The 27,200-nt window shown below is 34.2% G+C and overlaps 1 protein-coding gene across 3 annotated transcripts in view; it reads right to left on the bottom strand.

Moving 5' to 3' along the window:
* TBCK (TBC1 domain containing kinase) overlaps positions 1-27,200 on the bottom strand; it is a 237,476-nt gene that overhangs the window by 42,533 nt on the left and 167,743 nt on the right. For all 3 annotated transcript variants that reach the window (XM_060299116.2, XM_030864124.3, XM_030864123.3), the window contains exon 23: positions 26,295-26,470. In XM_060299116.2, the coding sequence (XP_060155099.1) occupies positions 26,295-26,470 (176 nt within the window). The remainder of the gene's footprint in view (positions 1-26,294; positions 26,471-27,200) is intronic.

The following is a 27,200-nucleotide window of genomic DNA, read 5'->3' as shown; positions in this document are numbered from 1 at the left end:
AAAGGTGCCAAACACATTTTTTTCCTGAAGCAATTCTATCTTGTAACTGTTCCAAGGCAAAGAAAACATTGAAAGGTTATTTTATGAAGTGACCATAACCTAATTCTTAAATCTAACAAAGATAGCATTAAACACCACCCCCAATATTCCTTAAGAATATAGATTCTTAAAAAATCTCAAAACTAGAAAACTGAATGCGGTAGCAATTTAAAAGAATGGCATACTATGACAAAGTAGGGCATATTCCAGGAATGAAGGACGGTTCAATATTAGGACAATTTTAAAAGTAATTCATCACCTTTAGTCAAAGGATATGAAGTATGTAATCATCACTGTAGGTGACACAAAGCCATATGTGATAAAACTTCACATTTATTCCCAATTTTAGAAAAACTCATGGTAAACACATATCAGAAGGCAAGTTAATTAGAACAATGAAAGATTTCATTAAGGCAGATGTTCTTTATCTCAAATATTTGACATTCTAATTAATGATGAGCCACAGAGGCAGACTTATTAAAATAAAAATGGAGAAATAATATTGTAGCTATCAGCATTATTATTTTTATTGTTATGAAAGTTGCTGTGGAGATAATAAGAAAATTAAATACTGAGTGTAAATATTGGAAAAATATATATTTCTTAGACAATAGTCTTCTTAGAAAATCTAGAATAATCAGAGGAAAATCCAATAAAACTGGTAAGAATTTGGCACGGTTTTAGTTACAACATACATACAACAAAATCATTAGCTTTTCTCTACAGCAGCAGCAGCCAGTAAGAAAACACAAGGAGCAAAAGCTTTCAATCACAATATCAAAATACTCCTCCAAAACAAAATACTTAGAAATAAGAGAATTTGAAGAAAATGAAAGAGTTTTGTGATGGGCATTTGAAAAACCTGAGAGACATAAAATGCTATCTGGAAAGAAAGATTCAGTATTACAAGATCTTTATTTTTCCTCAGAACAATGTATTAATATATTACAATTTAATCAAAACTCTAAAAGGATCTTTCTTTTTGATTTTGAAACATAAGTTCTAAAGTTCATTTGACTAAATAGGTGAGAATGTCAAGAAAATGTTGAAAAATAATACATTGTAATATGTTAAAACTGTATAAAATAATACCACATGATATTGCACCAGAATAGACTAGAAGACAAACAGGACATAATGGGATGCACAGAAACAGACTCCAATACATATAAATATTTGGTAAAAGAATAGGATTCCATATCAAATCACTGGGGGAAAGGGTATATTATTTAGGATATAGTGTTGGCATCATTTATTACCTAGAGTAAAATAAAATCATGTTTCTATCTTATACTACAAAGCAAAATGATTTATAAGTGGAACAAAAAATTATGTGTAAAAACTGGAATCACAAAAGAATAAGTATTGATGACTAAAATTATTTTTAAGCATACGGAAAAAGCTGAACTCTTAAAGAAGAGAAATATACATGAAAAAAATTTAAGATGCCCTTATTATATAAAGAACTCTTTTAATCAATAAGAAACCAATAAGAAAAAAAATCTGCTTAGTTAAAATGAAGTGAGGGGAGATGTATACATATACTTGGCAAAATAAACACAAATAGGTAAAGAAAACTTTTTTACCTCAATCATAGAAATATTAGAAAAACGTATATACAATCATAGAAATAGAAAAAGTAGGTAAGTGTTCTGGGATATCTTTTCTTTGTCCCTCCAGATTCACTCTCCATTGGCTCCTGCCTCGTTCTCTGCTGGGCGGAAGATTCTATTTGCAACTACAAGAGGGACCCTCGGTCCTCTGGCTTTTAAGGTGGTACAGACAATAGGGAGAGTAAGGTCAGGATATATATTCCCCTGGTTCCCTACTCGAAAAGTCACCTTGGCCTGGCTATGTTTGTTGACCAAAGGTCACTGTTCCTCTCAAGATGGCTTTCTCTACCTGCTTCTCCTTTTTCATGTTCTGATAACCTCTTTCTCCCTGATCCCTTTTGGCCTTTAGGTGGTAACAGGGCTGTCGCTAGTGTTCATAATTTACTGCATTATCTCTTATATTTTCACCAACATTCCATGATTATCTTTGTAACTATTATACCTTTGTAATTATTATCTCTTTAATTATTATAACCATTCTTGAATTATCCTAATTTGAGTTTACAATCTTTTGCTGTTGGTTAAACTCTGACAGTAAGCGTGTAGGGAAGAACTATAAAATATGCATTTTAAGGCACATGAAAAGATGCTCAACATTGTTAATTATTTGAGAAATGCAAATCAAAACTACCTCACACTGAGGCACAGTGCCTCACACTGAGGCACTACCTCACATTGGTCAGAATGGCCATCATTAAAAAGTCTACAAATAACAAACGTTGGAGAGGGTGTGGAGAAAAGGGAACCCTTCTACACTGTTGGTGGGAATGTAAGTTGGTACAGCCACTGTGGAAAATGGTATGGAGGTTCCTCAAAAAACTAAAAACAGAGCTACCATATGATCCAGCAATCCCACTCCTGGGCATATATCTGGACAAAACTATAATTCAAAAAGATACATACACCCCTATGTTCATAGTAGCACTATTCACAATAGCCAAGACATGGAAAGAACCTAAATGTCCATCAACAGATGAATGGATAAAGAAGATGTGGTATATATATACAATGGAATACTTCTCAGCCATAAAAAAGAACAAAATAATGCCATTTGCAGCAACATACAAACAACTAGAGGTTCTCATACTAAGTGAAGTCAGAAGGAGAAAGGCAAAGACCATATGATATCACTTATATGTGGAAACTAAACTATGACACAAATGAACCTATCGATGAAACAGAAACAGAATGACAGACATGGAGAACAGACTGGTGGTTGCCAAGGGGGAGGGGTTTGGGAGATGGATGGATTGGGAGGTTGGAGTTAGTAGATGTAAGCTTTTATATATAGAATGGATAAACAACAAGGTCCTACTGTATAGCACAGAGAACTATATTCAATATCCTACGATAAACCATAATGGAAAAGAATATTAAAAAAAAGAATGTATATATATGTATAACTGAATCACTTTGCTGTACATAGTAATTAACACAACATTGTAAATCAACTATGCTTCAGTAAAAATCAATAAGTAAAATAAAATAGACATGTTTTAGATGTGTGAATCAACATAAACTTTCTGGAGAAAAAATTAGTAATATGCATTAAAAACTTTCAAATATGCATGCAATAGAAATTTCTTTTAGGAAATTTGTTCCATGGACATAATCACAGATTGTACAAAGTAGTATGGAAAAATATTTATCAAACATAGTTTTTCTTAAATTATGAAAAACTGGAAATAATGTCAATGCATGATAAAAGGTGATAGGATAAGTAACAATGAATTCATATAAAGAAATATTCACCCATTAAAATCATATTTTAGAAAAATACTACTTAGTAGAGGAAATATTCAGGATATATTATCAAGGGGAAGAAGACCCTATAAAACAACAAATTCACCAAGATACCAGCTTGGTGATGTATATCATAGTGACTATGTGAGTGTGTGTGTAAACACATGCATGTGTGTATACATGTATTTTCATATATATAAGAATAATGCATAGAAATGGTAAAAGTGGTAACCTTTGAGTCAGTGGAATTAATGTGGTTTTTTTCTTAGTGATTTTCTGTTTTTAACTTTTAATAATTAAGCATGAGCTGTTTTTAAAAATTTAAACATTTATAAAAATATGATTGCTTTCAACCAGCACTATTATATACTTCTCTTAAATACTTCACAACTATGAATCTAATCTGTCTGAAGACAATTCTTTTCAAATATATACAGCAATATAAAAAGGCTTCACAAATAAGAACTCATGGCTATATTCACCATTGCAGGTAATCAGATCTGGCACTAGAAAACATATAGAGATGTTAAAGAAAAACAATAAAATCACTATTATTCTTAAATTTTGATAAGTTTTAAAATGATTAAAAAAAAAGGATCAGCAAGTAGGGCAGGCTTTCATGCATTCAAGTTCAGAAAAGAGACACACAAAAGCTATTATAGACAATTGAATAAAAAATGTTTGAAGCTCACTGGAATGTTTCATTGGTAAGGACTACTCTGTTTTTTGCATGAAGAAATATTTGAATAAACTGATGTTTATCTATCTCTTCATCAGATGTATGAAGAATTTAGAGAAAAGGACCTGTTGGCTATGTGGAAGAATATTTAATATACTTTTCCAAACTTCTACCAACACAAATGTAAATTACATTATCATCACTAAATAATTATAAAGTTTTCCTTGTTTAATGTAAGATAATAGAAATTACTTAGTAGATTACTGCCTTAAATGGCTGATATTTTTCTTAGCAAGAATTGTGTTTCCTTTAAGAGTAATATATTTTGATACTGCACTCAGAAACAGCTCTATATGTTATCATACTCATAATGTATATTAGAAGGTTAAAAACAAAACAACAAACACCCTTCATTATGGAAGGAAGCAACTGTCATATATTATGCTATTTTGTGTGTATGTGTTTGTGAGTGTGTGTGTGTGTGTGTGTGTGTGTGTGTGTGTTTAGGGGGAGGGTGAGAAAGAGGGATAAAATCTTAATATAAATAATTACTCTCTCTAAAGCCACTTGGAAATTAAGGATTCCAAAAGATATTTATAGTACCTGGGTATAAATGAGGCCAGGAGTGCTGCTTTCAGAAGATACATGGTAGATTTGATCGTTTCTTAAAGCTTTTGAGGGATTTTCTCAGGGACAGGATGACCTCATAATGTCTACAGTACTGGTTCTTTGAGTCATTTTAAAATCTCTTTACTTTGGAAGCAAAGTAACGTTTATTAAATATCTACTTTATAATTCTAGAACCTAAAATAAGGCAGCAAAGGAAGTGACACACATTGCATACAGTTCATATATAGAGAGATCTACCTCAATTTTGGGCAAAAACACTTAGAAAGACTATTAAATTTCACCGAATAATTGGAATTGGAACACCACCCGTAATACTAAAGATAATCTTCTAAAAGAAAGGTGGAAATATAAATCAGAAAGCATGAAAAGCAAAAGTAGGCACGTTTATAAGGCAGGAAGCATCACAGGACTAATCATGTATTAATGTATGTTTCAACACGATGAAAATAAACACTCTTTAGGACAACTTATAAAAGCAAAACTCTACTCAAAGATCTTTTCAAGTGACATATCATGTTTCTAGGAGAGAGACTGGATCAATATAAACATGCTGATGACAACAAAGAACCAGGTATATCAATAGCTTAAATTTCTTAGATTTCTTTTGTATCTCTCATAGCAAGAGATGAGAGAGTCTTGCCCAGAGAAGGTGCTGAAATGTTTGATAAATAAATGCATGCATGTGTAACAGGATGCTGAATGATGTTGTCCCTAGGTTGAAACAAAGAGGTTCTAATGTGCTACCAAATAATAGAAACTGCCAACAAAAGCCACCAATGTCTTCCCCAGGGCTGAGAAGGGACAGAAATTACTCTACTACTTCCAACTAACATCCCAGCATCCCCTTTGTTCAAGATAAAATGCCCTTCTGTTCTCATCCTGCAGGGTAGAGGAGTGGGTGTTTCTGGACACTCAAATCACTCCCCCCTCCCTCACAAGGCAAGTGATGGGGAGTGCCCAAGACAATCATTTGTAGAGATTCGGGCATACCTGAAAGAAGGGGTGGCTGACATTCTATTTTGTAGTAGAATGCCTGTTTACACAGAAGACTTAATAATCTGTCCTATACCTATCTGAGCAGGCAAGAAGTAAGGAGACTTAATAATCTGTCCTATACCTCTGGCAGTGCTGAGAGAGAGGGTGGTAAGATGCTTATCTTCTCTGACCTTACATTTCTAAGCTGTATTGCGAGAATGATGACACTTACCTCACAAATTTACTGTGAGGATCAATTGATATAATACGTGTAAAAATGTTTGGTAGACTGTAGATCTTTATATAAAATAAGTTGTTATTAAAAATCACATCCCAAATGAAGCAGCTTGAATTTCATGGTAAAGTAGTCTTATTATAGTCTAAATTTTTAATAAATCACCAATCAGCAAATATTTAATCTAGTAGCTTTGTGCTGGCCATCTTGAGAGAGACAAAATATCATTTCCACCTCAAAGAGTCCCTAACCTGGTTGGAAAAAAAAGACTAACATAAAAGCAATAATATATATGTGTGTGTGTGTGTATGTGGGCCTTGAGTTTTCAAAGTATTAAGGTAATAAATGATATCAAATACAAAAAAGTGCAATAATAAAACTATACAATAATAACAGAGAACACTTATATGGTGCTAACTATGTGCTGGTCACTATGACAAGCACTTGACATATATGAGCTTATTTCAGTGTTGCAACAATTCTATGAGGTAGGTTTTATTATTTTGATCATTTTATAGAGGAGGAAATTAGGGCAGAGAAAGGTTAAATAACTTAACAAAGGCCATATAATCAGTAAGTAACAGAGCCAGGATTCAAATTTAGTCTGGCTCTGGAGTCTGAGCTCTTAACCACATCATTACACTGCTTCTCTTATAAGATTCCATGTATGGAATCATAGCTACATACTATAAGAATACAGGGAAAGGAATAAACACAATATGGGGAGAAGTAGTTAGCAAAATATAGGTGGAGGAACTAGTATTTCAGTCAGGAAATATCAGTAAGGTTTAGAAAAATAGAAAGGAAGGGGACTTCCCTGGTGGCGCAGTGGTTAAGAATCCACCTGCCAATGCAGGGGACACGGGTTCTATCCCTGGTCTGGAAGATCTCACATGCTGCGGAGCAACTAAGCCCATGTGCCACAACTACTGAGCCTGTGCTCTAGAGCCCGTGAGCCACAACTACTGAGCCCACGTGCTGCAACTACCGAAGCCTGCGTTCCTAGAGCCCGTGCTCTACAACAACAGAAGCCACTGCAATGAGAAGCCCACACACTGCAATGAAGAGTAGCCCCTGTTAGCTGCAACTAGAGAAAGCCCATGCGCAGCCGAAGACCCAAGACAGCCATAAATAAATAAATAAAAGAAAAGAGGAAGAAGAGTGTTGCACAAGTAGGTAATTGTAAGAGTTCTGAAGTGTGAATGAGCATGGAAATGGTCCATAAATAATTACTGAGCACCTACTAGGTACCATGCAATGTGCTTGGGATACATTAATGAACAAAACAAAGATACTTGTTCTTATAGAACTTAGAGTCAATGGGTATGAAAAAGACAATGAAGAGACTAGTCTTACTGAGCTGAGCATCATCCTGGGAATTAGAGGGAAACAGTAATGAATAAGTAGGTAGGGGACAGATCATGAGGGCTCTGAAAGACAGAGAAGCTCAAGGATATAAGATTTTTGGAGGAATGTGTCACATGTTAACAGCAGTATCTTAGGAAGATTAATTTGGCCATATCTTGAAGGATGAATTAGAGATGGGAAAAATGATAGGCAGAAAGACTTGTTAGAAAGTGAATTTTATGAAGATTTAGATTAAGTGATGACACTGGAAATCGAGAGCTTTGCTCTACTCATTACCTTCTTTTTTCCTTCAGTCATTCCCCTGGCCTATAAATACAGTTTTGTATTGGCCTACAGATTTTTCCTAGGCCTACAAATACATCCAATTCTCTCCCATTCATAGTGAAAGATAAACATAAAGAATGAAAACTAAATAATAAAATTACTCTCCAAGGGGCAAGTACTTCCCTAGCTACTAGCCCTCTACTTTCTCATCTCCACTTTCTTTTCATTCACTCCGGAACTCACTGCAACTTGGTTTCTGTCATGATACAGAAGAGGGAGTGGTTCATCTGCCAGGAGAAAGTGTACAGTTTGGGAACACTTATTTAAAAAGGTAACATTTGAGTTGAGATTAAAAGGATGAAGAGGGGCTTCCCTGGTGGCGCAGTGTTTGACAGTCCGCCTGCCGATGCAAGGGACACGGGTTCGTGCCCCGGTCTGGGAGGATCCCACATGCTGCGGAGCGGCTGGGCCCGTGAGCCATGGCTGCTGGGCCTGCGCGTCCCGAGCCTGTGCTCCGCAACGGGAGAGGCCATAACAGTGAGAGGCCTGCGTACCGCAAAAAAATAAAATAAAAGGATGAAGAGGAGTTTGCCAAGTAAAGAAGTGGGGCTTTGCATGCATATTTTGTGTGAAGCAACTCTACCAAACACATGGGGAAGGTGTTCTGATTCTACTTCTAGGGCTTCGGTTCTACCTCTAGGAGGTATGCTGAATAAAGCCTTTCTCATTTAAAATCCTTTCCACATTTGTTTCAATTTATCCTGGTATGAACAAGGCAGAAATTTCAGTCAGGTTGCTATTTTCATTTTGAAAGATTTTTTAAAAGTTTAGTTTACAAGTATGTAACCAGAGTGTCTCAGGTTTACAACCCCTGTTCCATACTGATACTGGTCTCTTCCAATAAATACACCATGAGCTCCTTGAAAGCAGGGACTAGGAGTTGTTTGTTTTTATACTTCTACTACCTAGCAGAGAGCCTGGAACTCAGTAGCTATTCAGTAAAATTGGGTGTATTGATAAAGGGGAAGAATATATGAGAGGCATTGTAAGAAAATATATGGAAGATAAAGGACAGGGATGAGTAAATGATGGCTTTTATGTTTTGAACATGGGTGATTAAGGGAGAAAAGAAGGTAGTAACAGTGACAGACAGTAGATAAGGTGAAGACAAGTTCTGATTTAGATGTATAAAATTGAGGGTGCCTAGGGTCTACCAAGTTGAAGTGTTGAAATGCAGTTGGAGACATAAACTGGTGTTTGGGAGAAGTCATGGCTAGAGGATCATATTTTTGGAATTATCCACATAAAAACTGCAGTGTAAGTCATGAGAAATAATCAACAATTTTTGAAGAAAAAAGGAAAAAAATATTAATTTTGTTAGGCACAGATATACACTGCTGAGAAAATCTTAACTATGTAAACTATTAACAAGGCTTAGAATACATAAAGTTGAGATCTTTTAGAGCAATGTGAATTCTTGTTTTCCCCCATGTCTACAACAGGCCCTGCTTTCTTAGTGCTAGATATTTCTAGCTCACGTATGAGGAGGGACAGGCTTTTGCAGATGGCACAGGCAGACATTAACTACCATTCTCAAAGGAATTTTAACAAAAAAAAACTATCGTCAAAAACTTTATCAATCTGCAAAGCTATTTTTATCCCTATATTTAAAACAATAAATTGTTTAAATGGCATTATAGTATTTTCATTTCTCCTTGTTTTTAGGGAAAATAGGAAAGGTTACTATTTCTAAGATATAGAAATATAGCATCTGAAATGGAGTCTGAAATAAAACTGTCATGCTCTGGAAGTTGTGTAATACAGCTGTCATACTAGAGAGAATATTTTTCTCCCTCAAATAAAAGAGATACTGTACATGAATATGAAACACAAAGAGGAATGGAGATAGAATTTTTTCAGTGATTAGGGATTTTACGCTAACATTTTCACAGACGTGCTCCTGAAAAATTGTGTGTAAGCTAAATTTCTGTAAAGAAAGTAATTTTCTCTTTGATATACAATATGGATATTTTGAGATATTTCATCTCTCTGGGCCTCAGTTTTCTCATGTATAAAGTGAAGGGGCAGGATCAGATATCTTACGTTTGTTTTAGCTTTAGAATTCTATGACATTTTTTTCTGATTGATTTTCAACTGTTAATAGGTCACAAAACTCTTGCTTACCTCTTAGGACAAAAGTTAGAAACCCACACATAATATTTAATGACACCACAGGAGTTTCTACTTAAAGAGATTCAGGAATGATTCTAATTGTGAGGCTTAGTAAAGTATTATTCATAAAGCATGACATGCTTATATAAACTTGGATCAATAAGAACTTATGCCTTTCAAAGACAAGTAGCTGGGAAACATTTCAGAGTTTAAAGTGGTTTGAAGTGAGGGTGGAAGAAATGGAGGCGGTAAGTGAAGAATTCTCATAGTGATTTAAGGATCAAAAACAGGGTCAACATGGCAACGTGTTGGGGGGAGTGGTGGTGCTGGTGCTACTCTATACGATTTTTTAAAAGATTCTGGAAATAATTTTCCATATAAAACCAGAACCTGACAGATTTCCTGGGTTGAGGTAAACAAGATGGAAATGTTAAACATGAGAGTGGCTCCATTCAGCTGAGCTCCCAAAAGGTAGAACTTGCGATACCTTCCTTCTGGAATGCGACAGAGCTGCTATTTCACATAGAACTTTACGGTTAGCTTTCAACAGCAGTAGAAATGCAGGAAGTAGAACCAGCTGGTGACTACGAGGTATTTTAGTCAAACTGATATTCTCATCTCAAATTCTACCTTTCCAAGGTACAGCCTTTAATTGAACTGGGTTACTGACTTCATCACCCTTCTCTCTCACTCTTATTCTTTTCCTTATACATAGAAGGACATTTTTGTTCATGTGTTCCTTGTCACTTGGGAAATTCCCCCATCACTCCCCTCACTATATAACCAAAGTCAAGTAAACAACCAAAATACTCTCTGGCTGAAAGCTTCAGTAAATCCTGACAGGAGAAAGTCTAGAGATCTACCTCTCTCGTCCTTATCGCTGTACAAAGGACAAGGCTGGTGAGATCTCTAATGTGCTTGTGGTATTAACTGTTATTACCATGACTAATATCTGGTGGAATGATCAGCTAATATCATGTATCAGCCAACCACTGTTATCTGATATATAATCGAGGTACCTAAAGTAAAGGGAAATTCAAATTTTTAGTTGTGAAGAAAGAAGACTTTAAAATTGAAGGATACTTACTTGTCTCTAATCTCTAATCATTTACTGTAACAAACAACAAACCATTCCAGACAATTCTTATAAGAATTGTCTTATAAGAATATAGATACAGATGTTTCAATGTTAATAATGTACTCAGCTATACTTCAAACTTCTCTCACATAAATCAAGAGATTCTGATTTTAATGAGATCAGAAAGGTTATGTATATGTCGCAACCAGGCTAAAGCCAGAGATCATCAAGATGTACTTTAGGTTTATAACACACAATTTATAGAATATAAACTGATAAATCTAATGGATCATTTCCATGATGTTAAACTGGTTAGTACCCATTTCTTAAAAAAATTTTCTTATTGAAAATGAAAGTATTTCAAAGGCAAACTAATTTTTGAGTTCATTTCGGATCTGACTAGAGTTCTAGATTCCAAAATACAAATTGGGCATGAAAAAAATACAGAATTTTTAAAAGAAAATCTAATTATTTTGTTTACAAAAAGTCTGTTAAATGTAACAGCAATTACAACTAACAAATTATCAGCTATAATGCAATGGAAAAATTTCTGCAAAATTTATTCTAGATATATTCTATTTTAAAGTTGTTAAAAAATGTCTTCATATCTTCCTTTTGGCTTAATATAACTTAATATGCAATAAAAAAGTAATCGAAGAAAAGGAAAAATATTTGATAAAGGAGTTACAGGCAATATTTCTTGTGGTATAGTAAACCTTTAAAATATTATAGTAACTATAAAATGTACAGATATATTTCAAGAATTATATACTGTAATAAAATTTTAAAAATTTTCTTTGGCATTTCTGGCCACATTGACAGACATTTCAATGTATTCAAAAGTATTTTTTATAGAAAAAAATAAAATAGATATTCTGTTGTAAAACCGGATGATAAATTTATTGGTTAAAACACATGAAGCTACTTTAATTGAAATGATAATAATGCTATAAATGGTAAGAATACTATATATAATCAAGAATTAACCAACAAATGACTAATAGATTAAAAAGTCAGAAGCTGGTACTAGCTTCTCAGATAAATGATGGTGATAATGGTGACAACAGTGAAAACTTAGTGTTTACTATGTGCTGCAGTGTTCTGAATATATTAACTAATACGATAATCCTATGAAGTATATAATATTATTATCTCTATTCTATGGACAAGGAAACAGGTCACGTAGCTGGTGTGGCAGAGCTGGGGTTCAAAAATTCTAGTCCGTGTTCTTTGCCACTATATCAAACTGTTTGTAAAGCCAACAGTCTTTCTGTATATATAACCAGCTGGAAAATATAATGAAATAAAATATCGCACTAATAATGGCAACAGAAAGGTTAAAATAGTAATAATGCTAATAAGAAATACATGAGAAACCTTTAAAATGCCACAGAAGGACTAAAAGATATGGATAAACAGAAAAGCATACACTGCTTTTGGAAAAAATAAACTCTCCATATTGTATATCAATTTTTTCTACTTATTTATACATCTAATTTAATCACAATATAAATACCAAAATGGTTTTTTTTTTCAGGGGAGGAAGGAAAAAGACAAGCCAATTCTACAATTCACATAGAAACATAGTGCCAAATGTATGACATATAATTATAATTTTAATAACCTCTTGGTACTGGAAAAGAAACTGAAACAGATGAATATAACTGAAAACAGGATTTGGAAATGGATATAAGTACATGTGGGAATCTAGTTTTCCATAAGAGAGTATATGAATCAGTGGAAACCATTTAGTTTGTTCAAGAAAACACTTTATTAATCTTAAACTAATTCAAATATCTATTTGATAAGCGTAAAAGTTTAAAATATATTAATTAAATCAAGCCTGTCAGGACTCTTATCTATTCTTTGCTAGTGTTTGTTTTATTTAATTTCTGTAGAATTTAATAATAATCTATAATTCAGATAGACATATTTTGAAATAATTCCAGTTTAGTTGCTCATTTTGGCTTTTGCGGGAAATGAAGAAAGAAATAACCTTTAGCAATGATTCTCTAGGAGATGTGAGAATGCTGCAGATAAAAGCTGCCTCTTCTTTTTTCATTATGTACCTTTATTTGTTAAATTCTGTGTTAGCACCTGTACAAATTGGGTTAACAAACTGAATTTTTAGTAGTAGATTTATTTCTCATATAACAAGGCTTGTTTATTTATTTTGCATATTTTATAGGATATCCTGGGAGAATGGCTGAAAAAAACAGGACATTGATAGCCTGGGATTGTGAAAATCATTAAATTCACTGAATCCTGTATATAACATGTGTGTCTGTTGTTGCTAGCCCTTCTGCAGAATTGTGCCAGAATCCATTTCTCTTTAAATGCCATGGAATGTCACTGATACCTGAAATGACATCCCTGAACTTTGAGGTTGCATAAGAAAGATCTCAGTGGAAGACCCCAGATATTCATTAGCAGGCTGGAATTGTGCTATCTGTGCCTATTACTCTTCATGATGAAAATATATTCTATAGACTTACCCATGAAAAACCACTGCTATTGGAGCTGTCTCAAATCAATACTGAACTAAATCAGCCTGCAAAGGAATAAAAACTGTCACCAGCATAACCTTCCTATCGACTGCAATGCAGATATGCTAATGTGTGTCAAAGCCTCGCCCTGATGTCTGTAGGGAAGTGTGCCCTGTCTCAGAACAGTCCAGCTGCTGGCTTGGGCCAATTCTAAGTAGGATTCTCTACCCTAAATCATGACAATTATTATTTTCACCAAAGATGACAAGAATTCTTATTTTCTTCTTTTTTGTTTTCCATCAAGAACTCCATCCCCAATACCCTCCTACCCCAAACTTCTAAACATCTCTTTTCCTTCCCAAGATCTAGCCCCTACCTCCGCCCCACAAAATTGTTCTCAATACATTACACTCTAGAAAGCTAGTGCTCATTCAGTCATTATTTGATTCTTGTCTGGCTCTGCATTTTTTCTGCCCTTGTTTCACTTGCTGTACTTAGAAGGCACTGCTCCATTCAGAACAGATGATGCACACTGAAGTATCTACATTCAGAAAAGTGGCGTTTACTAATTTGATGATTTAGCATAAGACCCAGGGATTTCTAACACTCAGAGGAAGACAGATCTTTAATATGCAACTGTGAATTTTGATTTCTCATACTTCACAAAAAAAGGATAGTAGTAAATGTTTAAAAATATAACAAGATATGTAATATGTAAATGTTTCAAGCTTCAGACTGCTGCAGTGAAACAATTACATTTTTTAAATGAGAAAAAACATGAAGCGTCAATGAGAAAAAGCAATAAACGCACACCATTAATATACATATTCCTGACCTGGAAATAAAGAATTACCCTTGAGTTATTTTGTTACATTTATTTATTTATACTCTTTCATTTAGCAAAGGATTTGAGATTTTGGTTCAGCCTACCCTTCCAAACAATTTTAATACATGTTTTTATCCCTTCCTGATACATTATTTCCATCTGCCAAAACAGTTTTCTGGTGCGTTGAATTAAAGTACACCCCCAACTTGGAACTGATAGACTGTAGGAAAGGAAGTTTATATGCTAACTCTGGACTTGAGGGGCTCTGTTTTAAACAACAGTTGAGAATGGAAAATGAACAGCATGGTTGTAATGGGGGCAAGGCTGGGGCACTGCTGATCATCTCTATCATCTGAACTGAAGATACATTCCCAGTCACCTTTCCTCATGTACCCTCAGTTAGCAAGATACTTTGAAAAGATGCAGTCCATACTACTATGAAATAAGGACTGTAAAAACCTCTCTACAACTGTAAAGCCCTTAACAAATTCAATTATCAAGTGCTTGGCATTTAGTAGGTGCTCAAAACAAACGTTTGTTGAATGAATAAAACAGTCAAAATTCTCTTAAAATGATGAGGAAAAAAGGAAAAGTAAAATTAAATGTTTTTTTTTAAATCATTGTCTTCTCTTGATTTTTCCCTAATCCCTACCAACATTTCGCTTCTTTACATTTATTCTCTTGAAGCAAAATTGTTCATATTTTTAAGTTATCAGCAAGGAGAACAGTGTGTCACTTTCAATTCCTGATGCTTTCCATGTTATATGACAATTATGTTTATATCATACCGACTCATATATTAATACCCTGTAATTATTACTTGAATCACTACATAAATTCTGAGTTGATTCAATAGGGTTACTTTTTACTGATTTCAAGAGCGAAAACATAAAGTATCAGTAGGAAACATAAGTTTTTTGAGTCCTAGATGAATTTCTCTACTTTATTTCTACATGAAAGGCCTTTGAAATTCCAGTGCTGTATGTTAGTACCACTGATTAAAAACTGCTCTCACAAAGCGGAACAAGCAGGGGAGGGATAGCCAGGGAGAGAGAGATTTATAAGAGGGCTGGCTGTTGGCAGTAAAGACAAGAGAATAGACTCAGAGTGAGCAGGCTGAGATTGCTGAGTAGTGAAACAGGTGGTGATTTAGGTTCATGAAAGGAAAGTTAACTGGTCAAAAAGGTCAGACATAACTATAAAACAAGTAATTAGTATAAAAAATACAAACAAAAAACGCAGAAAATAAAATAACACTATAACCATAAATATGAAGGTCTTATTGTGGTTCCCACCCCTCCCTCATGAAGAAACATTTCTGTTTAGCTTCAAAAATGAGTCATGAGAAAACTATATGCACATATCACATTAAGAATCACCCAAGGACCTGAGTAAAAACATAGATCCCAGGCGCCAACCCTCAGAGATTGATTTAGTAGATATGGGATGTTTGTGGAGCCTTTAATATGCATTTTCAACAAGTATTATAGAATACTTTGAAGACCATTTTTTAGATACGTTGCCTCATAGGAAATAGAGTAAAACTCTGATTAACTGGAATTAACTTTTCGTTAATTCATTCAAAAATATTTATTGATTACTAGGTGTTATTTATTTATTGATAAGCCAGGCACAGTGATAGGTTTTGGGGATACAGTGGAGAACAAAAGATAAGTATAAAAGATATAAGTATATAATTATCAATATAACGTATGCTATGAAGGAAAAGTAGGTAAAGCTAGCATGCCTGATGAATAAAGAGTTGTGGTTTAATGCTTTATTCAACTGAGAATAAACCAGTAAAACCTAATTTGTGGTAATTACTTCAACTAAATACATATATATTGAGAGCACACTATTTCTCCGGCATTGAATTAGGCCCTGGGGGCCCTTAACGTACCCACAAACTATCAGAGAAGAATGTATGTTATTATTTTATTTATTAAGAGGCTGTGATGCATCAGGAATTATACTAAGCAACAAGAACACAAAAATCAGTAAGATGCAGTTCTTACTCTTCAGAAATTTACTTTAATAAAGGAAATGTAGGCAGCGATAGAGACCTTATTATGGAATTATGTAAAGGGTATTCCTAAAACTGGGAGAAATCTAAAGCACAGAAGAATAAGGAGGAAAGATACACTGATAGAAGAAGTTGATAAGGTAGGCAACGGAAAGATTTGTGCAGGGCCTTGCAGACCATGTTTAGAATTTTAAATTTTATGGTAAGGATAATGGGAAGAGTCTTGTCAAGATTTTTAGTTAAAAAAGATTATGCTGAGGGTGGGCCCAAATCCAATATGACTGGTGTCCTTACAAAAAGGGGAAATTTAGACATAGAGACAAACATGCACAGAGGGAAGATGATGTGAAGACATATAAAGGGAAGATGGCCATGTGACTGGAATGATGTATTTATAAGCCAAGGAACACTGGATTTTTGGCAAACACCAGAAATTAGAAGAGATAAAGGATACTCTCCTTCAGCCAACAGAGAGAGCTTGGCCCTGCCAACACCTTGATTTTGGATTTTTAGCTTCTAAAAGTGTGAGACAATAGATTACTGTTGTTTTAAGTTAAAAAAAAAATTAAAAAGATTATGCTAGCTGAAGTCTGAAGAAAGAGGAAGAAGAATGGATGCAGGAAATTGCAGGAAAGCAGATAAGAGATAATGGAAAACTTGACTAAAATGATGCTATCAGAAATAGAAGTGAATAGACTTGTGAACAGGTTTTTCTGATTAATTGAATTTGGAAGGAGAGGCAGGAATCAAAGATGAATCTGCATACTGACCTGAACAAGTCAGGGAAGGAAAATGGTGATTACTGATATAGGGAATGCTGGAGGAGAAGCAGCTTTAAGGGGAAAAAATAAATAAATTCAGTCTTAGACATGCTGAAATAGAGGTTACCTGTGAAACATCCAAGTGGAGTGCAGAGCAGGCATCGGATGTTGGTCGCCTACAGCTAACAAGAGAAGCTTGAGCAGGAGCTAATAACTGGAAGCCATGGTCACTGTTTGATGGAAGTATTCAAGACTGTCTAATATCCATCTTGTGAGGGAACAGAAGGAAGCTCACAAAGATCCCTGAGGAACGCTATATTTAATGACATGCAAGGGCAGGTGAAGACAGTGAAAGATACTGAGTGAAGGTAACAGAGAGGAAAGATGAAAACGAGGAGATTGGGGTGTACCAAAAATCCATGAAGGATTATGTTTGAAAAAAAAGAGAGATCAAGTGAGATCAGGGACTGAAAAGAGTAATTTGTGACTTTTGTCAGGGGAATGGAGAAAGTGGAATACAAAGTGAAGTGAGGTTACCAGAGGAAAGGGATAGAGGAGAGCAAAATGAGTAAAGGGGATCAACTGTATGGTGACAGATGGAAGTTAAACTTTTGATGGTGAGCACACTGTAGTATATACAGAAGCTGAAATACAATGTTGTATACATGAAACTTACATGATGTTATAAACCAATGTTATTTTAAAAAAATGTCTTGGAAGGAATCACATGCACAAAAAATTTAAACCTGTGTTAAAAATTTTTAAAAAATGTATTTAAAAGCAAGCAACAAGCTGGAAAAGTATGTACCAAAGGTATCAAAATGTTAGTATTCTAACACTACACTACAAATCAATAAAAATGCCTTCCAGTAGAAAAATGGACAAAGAATTATCTGAAGACAATTCAGAGAAAAAGTATAATTGGTTAATAAACATAAGAAAAAATTTAAACTTGTTAGTAATAAAAGAAATGCATATGTAAATGAGATTTTAAAAACTTATCAAGTCAGCAAAAGAAGCTTAATTATAATGTCCAGTGTTGTGGAGGATATAGGGAACTATGCATTTTCATTTACTGTTGTTGGAGGTTTAACTGGTTTAAAATTCTTTTTCTGGAAAACCACCAGCAATACATTAAATACCTTAAAAAAAAAAAAAGAGGTCACATAACTGCTTTTCCTTCCACCTTACTGTAAAAACATTTCAACTAATTTAAGAGCAGGTATATAGGTGATTGCATGAGTGTATATAAACAAGCACTAGGGAAAGAAAAGAAAATTACAAAAGTGCTCAATGACTATAGAGTAAGATATGTTGTATATTAATATATACATTTCAATGAATAAGAGAGAAAAACACAACACACTACTGATAAAGTTAACTTGCTTTAAGGTATCTTCTGAGTTTCCTCAACTCTAAAATAGGGATAAAAATACTTACTTCAGAGATTTGTTTAGGAACAAATAAAATACTGTACCCGAGTACCTGAAAACTATAAATCATTGTAGTGTTATTTTTAAATTGTTCAAACTATAAAAAACAGTGGTGTTATTATCAAGATGAAACTTTGTAGACTAGTATTTATAACAGACTTTCAGAAGCTACTCCAACTTAAAGAATATAAATGTGTTTTTAAGTTTTCATGTACACTAAACTCATTTAATCTATACTTAAAGCATACCTGTAAATTGAGGATAATTCAATGAATGTTTTGCTTACTTTACGACAATAGTAAATGTAAACAGTTAACATTATATAAACAAAACAAAATTTAATTTACTTAATAAAATCCCAGACTAGCATTTGTGTTTATAAACAAGAATAATAATACCTGCTTAGTCACAGTGCACATGCAACTAACTTATACCAGTCATCAATAAATTAATATGGTAATTAAAATTTAACAAAGAAATTGGTTAAAAAAATCCAGTGCTGGCCAGTCTTTCTCTAAAATATATTCAGTTTTCAAAAAACCCATTTTATTCTATTCATCAGTTACATACCTTTATATATATATATATATTACCCAGCCCCTCAATTAGCTGTGGTTAGAATCGTCAAGCAGAGTCTTAGTTATTTAAGGAAAAGTAGATGTGAAAGACGTTGGCACTAGATAAAATAATTCTTTTGGCAAGTTTGGGGATCAAAATAGTATTGAAACTAAGAGGTAAAGGTCAAAGTGAAATCTTAAACTGAAATTACTGAGGAAAAAATGCTTGAAAGATTCCTTTTTTGGCAAGCCAGCCTCCCTCTCCTTTACTACCCTTACTGTTTGTAGTGACTTCTAAATGTAAAGTGATAGTAATGAAGTTGACATAGCTGAGGGGAAACAGAAGAATACCAGAACATCTCTTCTTTTGTACAAATTACTTAGATACAGAAAACTTTCAGAAAATTTTTGCATAGTTTCAAAGTTGAAACATTTAACCTTTAGTTACTAAATGTGTGATAATGATTGCTACCATTTGTTTGAGTGCTAATATTATTATGTATCAGATACTGAATTAGGTGCTTAACAATGCTGCAAAGTAGGAATTATTATAATTATGCTCACTTTTACAAACAGGAAACTAGAGAGGTTATGTGAACTATGCAAGATTATAAAACCAAAAAGGAACAGGGGTGAAATTTGAAACTAAGTTCATCTAATAGCAAAGCTCATGCTTTTTCTACTACAGTCGTCTGCTTCTGGGAATAAATATGATAGACACATGGATAAATTAAAAGTTAAGTGTAATTTTCTTCTCAGAGCTGTTTTCAAGCTTTGATTCTACAAGTCACAGAGTGCAGTTTATGTTTAAATTTACAAAAGGGATTTTTTAATCTGTTATAGAATCTAACATAGAATATACAGTATGTAAATCTGAACTGTGATTATCCTAAACTTAATGAATATGCTTTTGTAAGGCATACATACATAATTTTTTGTATCTACGTTCTATTATTCTAACATTTAAATCTGAATAAAGAAGACTTCAAATAAACAATACTAGGATGGAAAAGAGGGACAAAATTTGAGGTAAAATGTTAAAACAGGTAAAAATATTTTATATAAAGAATGGGTATAAAAACCTAGACAACATAGATACTTTAAAAAGGATTGTAATAAAATCAGCATAGATAATAGATAATTTTCAAACATGAACTTATAAAAAGTGACTCAGAAGAATGGATAATCAAATATCTCCCTGGTTAAAAGGCATCAGACTCAGGTGGTTTTATAGACAAGTTTAACTCAATCTATAAGAAACAGATAATTCCTCTTATACAAACTGATTAGACAGTCAATAAAGGGAAAGAGAAATAAAATCTTAAGATCGAATACTAACAAGAACAGACAGGAAAAGAAAATTATAGATTTATCTCACCTATGAGCATAGATGCAGAAAGTCAATACTAGCAAATACTAGCAAATTGAATATAGTCAGTATTACTTTTTTGTAGAGACCTAGTAGACTTTATCTCAAAAATGCAAGGACCACGCAATATCAAAAATTTTAATAATGTAAACATTATCAGATTAAAGGAGGAAAAAAGATGATCCTAATCAATCCTTAATGGAATATGAATTTGATAAAATTCAACACTCATTCAAGTACTCTTAATAATATTGAAGAAGAAGGGAAATTCATTACTCAGAGTATTAATTTTAAAAAAATATCAGGGCTTCCCTGGTGGCGCAGTGGTTGAGAGTCCGCCTGCTGATGCAGGGGACACGGGTTTGTGCCCCGGTCCAGGAGGATCCCACATGCCGCAGAGCGGCTAGGCCTGTGAGCCATGACCACTGAGTCTGCGCGTCCGGAGCCTGTGCTCCGCAACGGAAGAGGCCACAACAGTGAGAGGCCCACATACCGCAAAAAAAAAAAAAAAAAAAAAAAAAATCAAACTTAATGGTGCAATTAGAAGGATTTTCATTAAATTCAGGTACAAAGAAATCTACCTGCTCTCATCACTTTTATTTTACTTTACTAGAGGTCCTATGCAATGCAGTAAGACACACATACACATAAAATCAGAGATATAATAATAAAAGTAGTAACTAGCAAGAGATAAATGTATTCATATGTATATTGATTGAATTAGCCGCATAAACATCCAAGAGACTCTACAATCTACTAGATTTAAAAAGCGAATCAATTCCAAAACACTTGGTATTTACCCAAAGGAACTGACAACTTATGTCCACACAAAAATTACACATAGATGTTAATAGCAGCATTATTTATAATAACTAAAACTTAGAAGCAACCAAGATGTCATTCAGTAGGTGAATCGTTAAATAAACTGTGGTACAACCAATGGACTATTATTCAGCACTAAAACATGAGCTATTAAGACATGGAGGAAACAACTATATGACATTCTGGAAAAGGCAAAACTATGGAGATAATAAAAAGATCAGTGTTTGTATCCTAGTGGTTGAGGGCGAAGGGGGATGAATAGGTAGAGCATAGTGGAATTTTAGGGCATTTATACTATAATGATGCATACATGTCATTTATATTTTGTTCAATCCCACAGAATGTACAATACCAAGAGTGAACCCTAATGTAAACCTTGGACTTTGGGTGATGATACTGTGTTAATGTAGGCTCATCAATTGTAACAAATGTTCCACTCTGTGGGGGATGTAGATAATGGGGAGGCTATGCATGTGTGGGGCAGGGAGTATATGGGAAATCTCTGCACTTTCCACTCAATTTTGCTATAAACTTAAAATTGCTTTAAAAAATAAAGTCTATTTTAAAAAAATCAAATGAGTTTGCTAACTATAAAATGAATGTAAAATAAACTAAAATCAAGCAGGAATAATCAACCAGGAAACATAATAGCTTAAAAGATATTATTCATAAAACTAACAAAATAATGTATTTATTCTTCTTAGGGACATCTAATAGAAATCTCTAAATCCACGTGTTCAAAAGTGAGCACTTGATTTTTACCTTCCAACCTGCTCCTGCTATGGTCTTCCTTACATCAGCAAATGAGAACAGCCAAAACACCATCCTTCTAGCCTCAGTCAAAAACTTTGGATTCATCCGCGATTACTCTCTCTTTCGTACCTCACATTCAATGAGTTAGCAAAATCTGTTGGTTCTGTTTTCAAAATATACTTACTACTGTAATAGGGAAGAACAAATCTGACTCCATATTGGATCTGTTTCTTTTACTTTAACCTTTGTATTCTATTGCTTTTGCTGCAAGTTAAGAATGTTGCCTATAGCCTGAAATAAACAGGATAGCCCATTTTCAAGGCTCTGATCTTTAAAGGTATAACACTTTTTCCATTCACATAGAGATAAAAAGTTGCAGAACAGAGAATAACATTTGTCTTGTTGGAGGTTTACAGGAACACCATGACCTGACCTATGTGGACAGCGGTAAGAACAAAGGATTCCGACATCAAGAAGTTTGCAACAACCAACAACATTACCTCCCTTTTTAATATAAAAGAAGCCTGAATTCTAACTTGGGTAAGATGGTTCTTTGGGACATTAGTCCACCATCTTCTTGGTCAGCTGGCTTTCTGCATAAAGCCACTATCCCTTGTTCCAACAACTTGTCTCTCGATTTATTGGCCTGTTGTACGGGAGCAGTATGAGCTTGGACTCAGTAACACTACTTCTCATCACCTCTACTGCTACCCCTTGGTTCTAAGCCATCATAGCTTCGTCCTTGGTCTCCTCTTTTACCTCTGTCCCTCCTATTGTCTATTTCATGTATAGTAGCCAAAGTAATCCTTTTACATGTAAGTCTGATCCTGTCACCACTCTGCTTAAAATCTTCCAATGGCTTCTCATCTCATTTGGTATAAAGCCAAAGTATTAAGGTTACACAAGATCTGAACCACTGATCTCTGTAAATTTATGGCTTCCACACTCCTCTTCACTCATTCCATTCTATATATAGTATCCTTACTGTTCCCCTTACAAAGTATGTTACTACCTTGCACTTGCAAGATGGAATATTTTTTTCTCAAGAAATGTATATAACTCACTCTCTCACTTCCTTTAAGTTCTCTTCTCAAATGTTTCCTTATCAGCTAGGTTTTCTTTGAGTCCCCCACATAAAATAGCAACTCTTCTCTAATGCTCTCCAGAATCCTCCTCCTTGGCATTCTCTATTGCCCTTCTTCTTCATCTTCTCCTTTTAAAAATTGAAATATAGCTGGCATACAATATTATATTAGATTTATGTGTACTAGACAGTGATTTGACATTTGCAGACATTATGAAATGATCACCACCATAAGTCTACTAACCATCTATCCCTATACAAAGTGATAACAATATTATTGACCATATTACTCATGCTGTGTATTACATCCCATGGCTTACTTATTTTATAACTGGAGGTCTGTATCTTTTAATCTTCTTCACCTATTTCACACACACCCCTCTGCCATCTCCTTCTCCTCAGGCAATCACCTGTTTGTTCTCTGTATTTATGAGTCTGGTTTCATTTTGTTTTGTTATTTGTTTGTTTTGTCTTTTAGATTCAACATACAAGCGAGATCATGTGATATCTGTCTTTCTCTGTCTGACTTATTTCACTTACCAAAGTAACCTCAAGCTTCATCCATGTTGCTGCAAATGGCAAGATTTCATTCTTTTTTATGGCTGAATAGTACTCTATGTGTGTGTTTAAGTATATACCACATTGTCTTTATTGATTTATCTATTGATGGGACACTTAGGTTGCTTCCATATCTTGGCTATTGTAGATATTGCTGTTATGAACAATGGTGTGTAGATATCTTTTCAAATTAATTTTGTTTTCTTTGAGTAAATACCCAGAAGTGAAACTGCTAAATCATATGGCAGTTATATTTTTAATTTTTTGAGGAACAATTTATATGGTTTTACATAGTGGCTGAACCAATTTACAATCCCACCAACTGTGCATGCAGGTCCCCTTTTCTCCATGTCCTTGCCAACAATTATCTGTTGTCTTTCTGATGACAGCAATTCTAACAGGTGTGAGTGGGTATTGAATTGTGGTTTTAATTTGCATTTCCCTGATGATTAGTCATGTTGATATGTATCTGTTGGCCATCTGTATGTCTTCTTTGGAAAAATGTCTATTCAGGTCCCCTGCCCATTTCTTAATTGGGTTTTTGTTTTTTTGATGTTGAGTTGTATGAGTTCTTTGTATATTTTGGATATTAACCTCTTACTGAATATATGGTTTGCAAATATCTTCTCCCATTTATTAGGTTGTCTTTTCGTCCTGTTGATAGTTTTCTTTGCTGTACAAAAGCTTTTAAGCTTGATGTAGTCCCATTTGTTTATCCTTCTTTACTTTCCTCTATGGCACCTAAAGGCCACTAAATGTCCAACAATACATGAATGGATAAAAAAAGTGTGGTGTATATGTATACAACGGAATATTACTCAGCCATTAAGAAAAAAAGAAATCTTGCCATTTGTGACAACATGGTTGATCCAGAGAATATTATGCTAAGTGAAATAAGTAGGACAGAGAAAGACAAGTACCACATGATCTCACTTATATGTGGAATCTAAAAAACACACTAATTGTTTACCTTTTTTGCTTATTGTCTGTATATCCTCCACTAAATGCAAATTCTATGAGGACAGGTACTCTTTTTTCACTGCTTTAGCCCCAGTAACTAGAATGGTATCTGTTTTACCGTATGTATTCAGACATATTGTTGAAAAATAATGCATTGGTTTTTATACTATTCAGTATATTTTTCTTTATGGTTGAAATATATCATAAAAAAAATGAAATAAATTCTAAAGAAAAGTAAACTAAAACTTGAATATCCTTCAGATAGCAACATTTCATGTAAATAGTGTAGTATATTCTTCTCTTCCATTCTTAGTATTGTTGTTGATGGGGATAATATATCTGACTTATGAGTACACAGAAAAGTCAGTTGTTTTAAAAAATTATTTATTTATTTATTATACAGCAGGTTCTTATTAGTTATCTATTTTATACTTATGAAAAGTTAGTTTTATATCACAAAGTTTTAGCAAATTGACCCAGAACTCTGAGACTTACCATAATTAGGAATATATAAAGTGACTTGGGGTTTAGTGACATTCAAACAAAAATTTAGTGACATTTTAAACAAAAATCTCATTTCAGATGAGGGTGTAAGGGAAAAGGTTTAAAACCACTTAAATTTAAAATGAACAGTGACTTTTCCTAGTAAAATTTTACTTTATCACAAAATGAAAGTCTCACATTACTTGAGTTGTCAATATTCTTATTTTGAGCTTTTAAAATCAACTACTCAATCTTTTTGTTTCACTCAGGAGTTAAAATGTAGTGGACAAATAGCATAGAACATGAGTGACGTCAGTGAGAATGGCAGAGTAGGGATCTCAGAAAAGCTGCTCCTCCAAAACATAATGAGAATACTGGCAAAGATTATCAAAATGAACTTGTTAGAATTCTGAAAATTAAACAAAGGTCTGCAGCAATGTATGCAGTACAGTCAAAAGAAATACCTCTATTTCAGTAAGAATGTGAGTTCTGTGGTGCTTTAGTTTGCCCTACTCTCATTTCCTTCTCCTCAGCTCCACCTTAAAAACCAACAGTCTCACAAACCAGAAGTCTAGCAACCACTGGACAGGACAGAGTGGTTTTAGAGCTCCCAAAAAGTATCATTTCAGGGAATTATGATTACTTGACATGTCTTCCAGTTCCCTAGAAACCTCTCTTCACAGTGTTTGCCTTTATTTGACCTGACTCAGAACCCTCTCTGTTCAAAGAGACTTTTCTCTGGAGGTATCTGTCAAAAAGAGTCAGCAGCAATTGTTTAATATTGTAGCTGTCTGAGGTAGCCATAACAGTTGGAGCAAAGAAGAAGCTGACAATAAAAATTAAAAACTAAAATTAAAAGCTGGGGAACACAATGTCCATAGGGGTATGTGAAAGTGCTAACAGGATCCTGGGAATCTAGAACTCTGTCAATGCGAACATAGGATGTTTGGATGCACAGGAAAGACCTGAGAAGCCCTTAAGCTCTCACCTTTGGTTGACCTCAAGACCTGAAATAGTTGTATGAATACAATCACATATTAGAAGATAGCTATGTTAAAAAGACATAAGTGGGGCTTCCCTGGTGGCACAGTGGTTGAGAGTCCGCCTGCCGATGCAGGGGACGCGGGTTTGTGCCCCAGTCCGGGAGGATCCCGCATGCCGCGGAGCGGCTGGGCCCATGCGCTACGGCCGCTGAGCCTGCGCGTCTGGAGCCTGTGCTCTGCGACGGGAGAGGCCACAACAGTGAGAGGCCCGCATACCGTTAAAAAAAAAAAAAAAAAAGACATAAGTGATAATAGTATATGAACAATACTGATACTTAAGTATACTAATATAACATCCATCTTCTTTTAGAGTTTATGAATTAAATCAGCAATTACATACCAGATCTGTTTTTGGAGGATCTGGACACTCAGTGGAGAAATAAGGTGTTGAACTTCTGACTCCACTGCTATCAGAAGTTGGCTTTGGAGGTTGAGCATGCTGTCTGTAAGTAGCACTTTTAGGAGTCCAACAAAACAGGTTGATTGATTCTCGCACACAACGTTCAATGTCAATTTCTAGATAGAAAAATTAAAAAAAAAGCAAACATAGAATTTGGATTGCTCTATTTATGTAAAAATCACAATTTTTCCTAAATACATATACACAAATATGGCTAAGATGATAACTAATTAGAAAAGATGACAGTAAAAAAGTAATCTAGATACTAATCAGCATATTTATGATTGGAATGGAAGAGGGTATCTGGTATTACTATGTAGATACATATACACATATATTTACATTTGTAAATATATACATACATTTTTATGTGTGATTTTTGGGTATTATTATCTATATATAGATACACATACATATAGTATATGTGTGTATATATTTCAGTGTATCACTATTTAAACATTTAAATATAACACATTTCCTTATTAGAGAATCTTAACTTTGATAATATTTTCACTTTCTCAAATTAAAGGTTGGGTAGAAGGAAGGCTAGAATTTGGGAGTGGGCAAACAAAAGATTCAGAAGTTAATAGACATACTTTAAGTAAAGTGTAATGAAAGTTTCATTTCCATATATTAAAGATGATATAAAATAATCAGGGCAAAACTAATTAAAATCTCAGTTCAGCATTTCTCCCCTTTTTAAAAAAGAATTTCTTGATTTAACTGCAAAAAAGTATAAGTGGGGCTTCCCTGGTGGTGCAGTGGTTGAGAGTCCGCCTGCCGATGCAGGGGACACGGGTTCGTGCCCCAGTCCGGGAAGATCCCACATGCCACAGAGCGGCTAGG

The sequence above is a fragment of the Globicephala melas genome, chromosome 5, assembly GCF_963455315.2.
Source record: "Globicephala melas chromosome 5, mGloMel1.2, whole genome shotgun sequence".
NCBI classification, from domain to species: Eukaryota; Metazoa; Chordata; class Mammalia; order Artiodactyla; family Delphinidae; genus Globicephala; species Globicephala melas.
The sequence above is the reverse complement of the archived record's forward strand: the minus strand, read 5'-3'. Positions and strand labels throughout refer to the sequence as shown.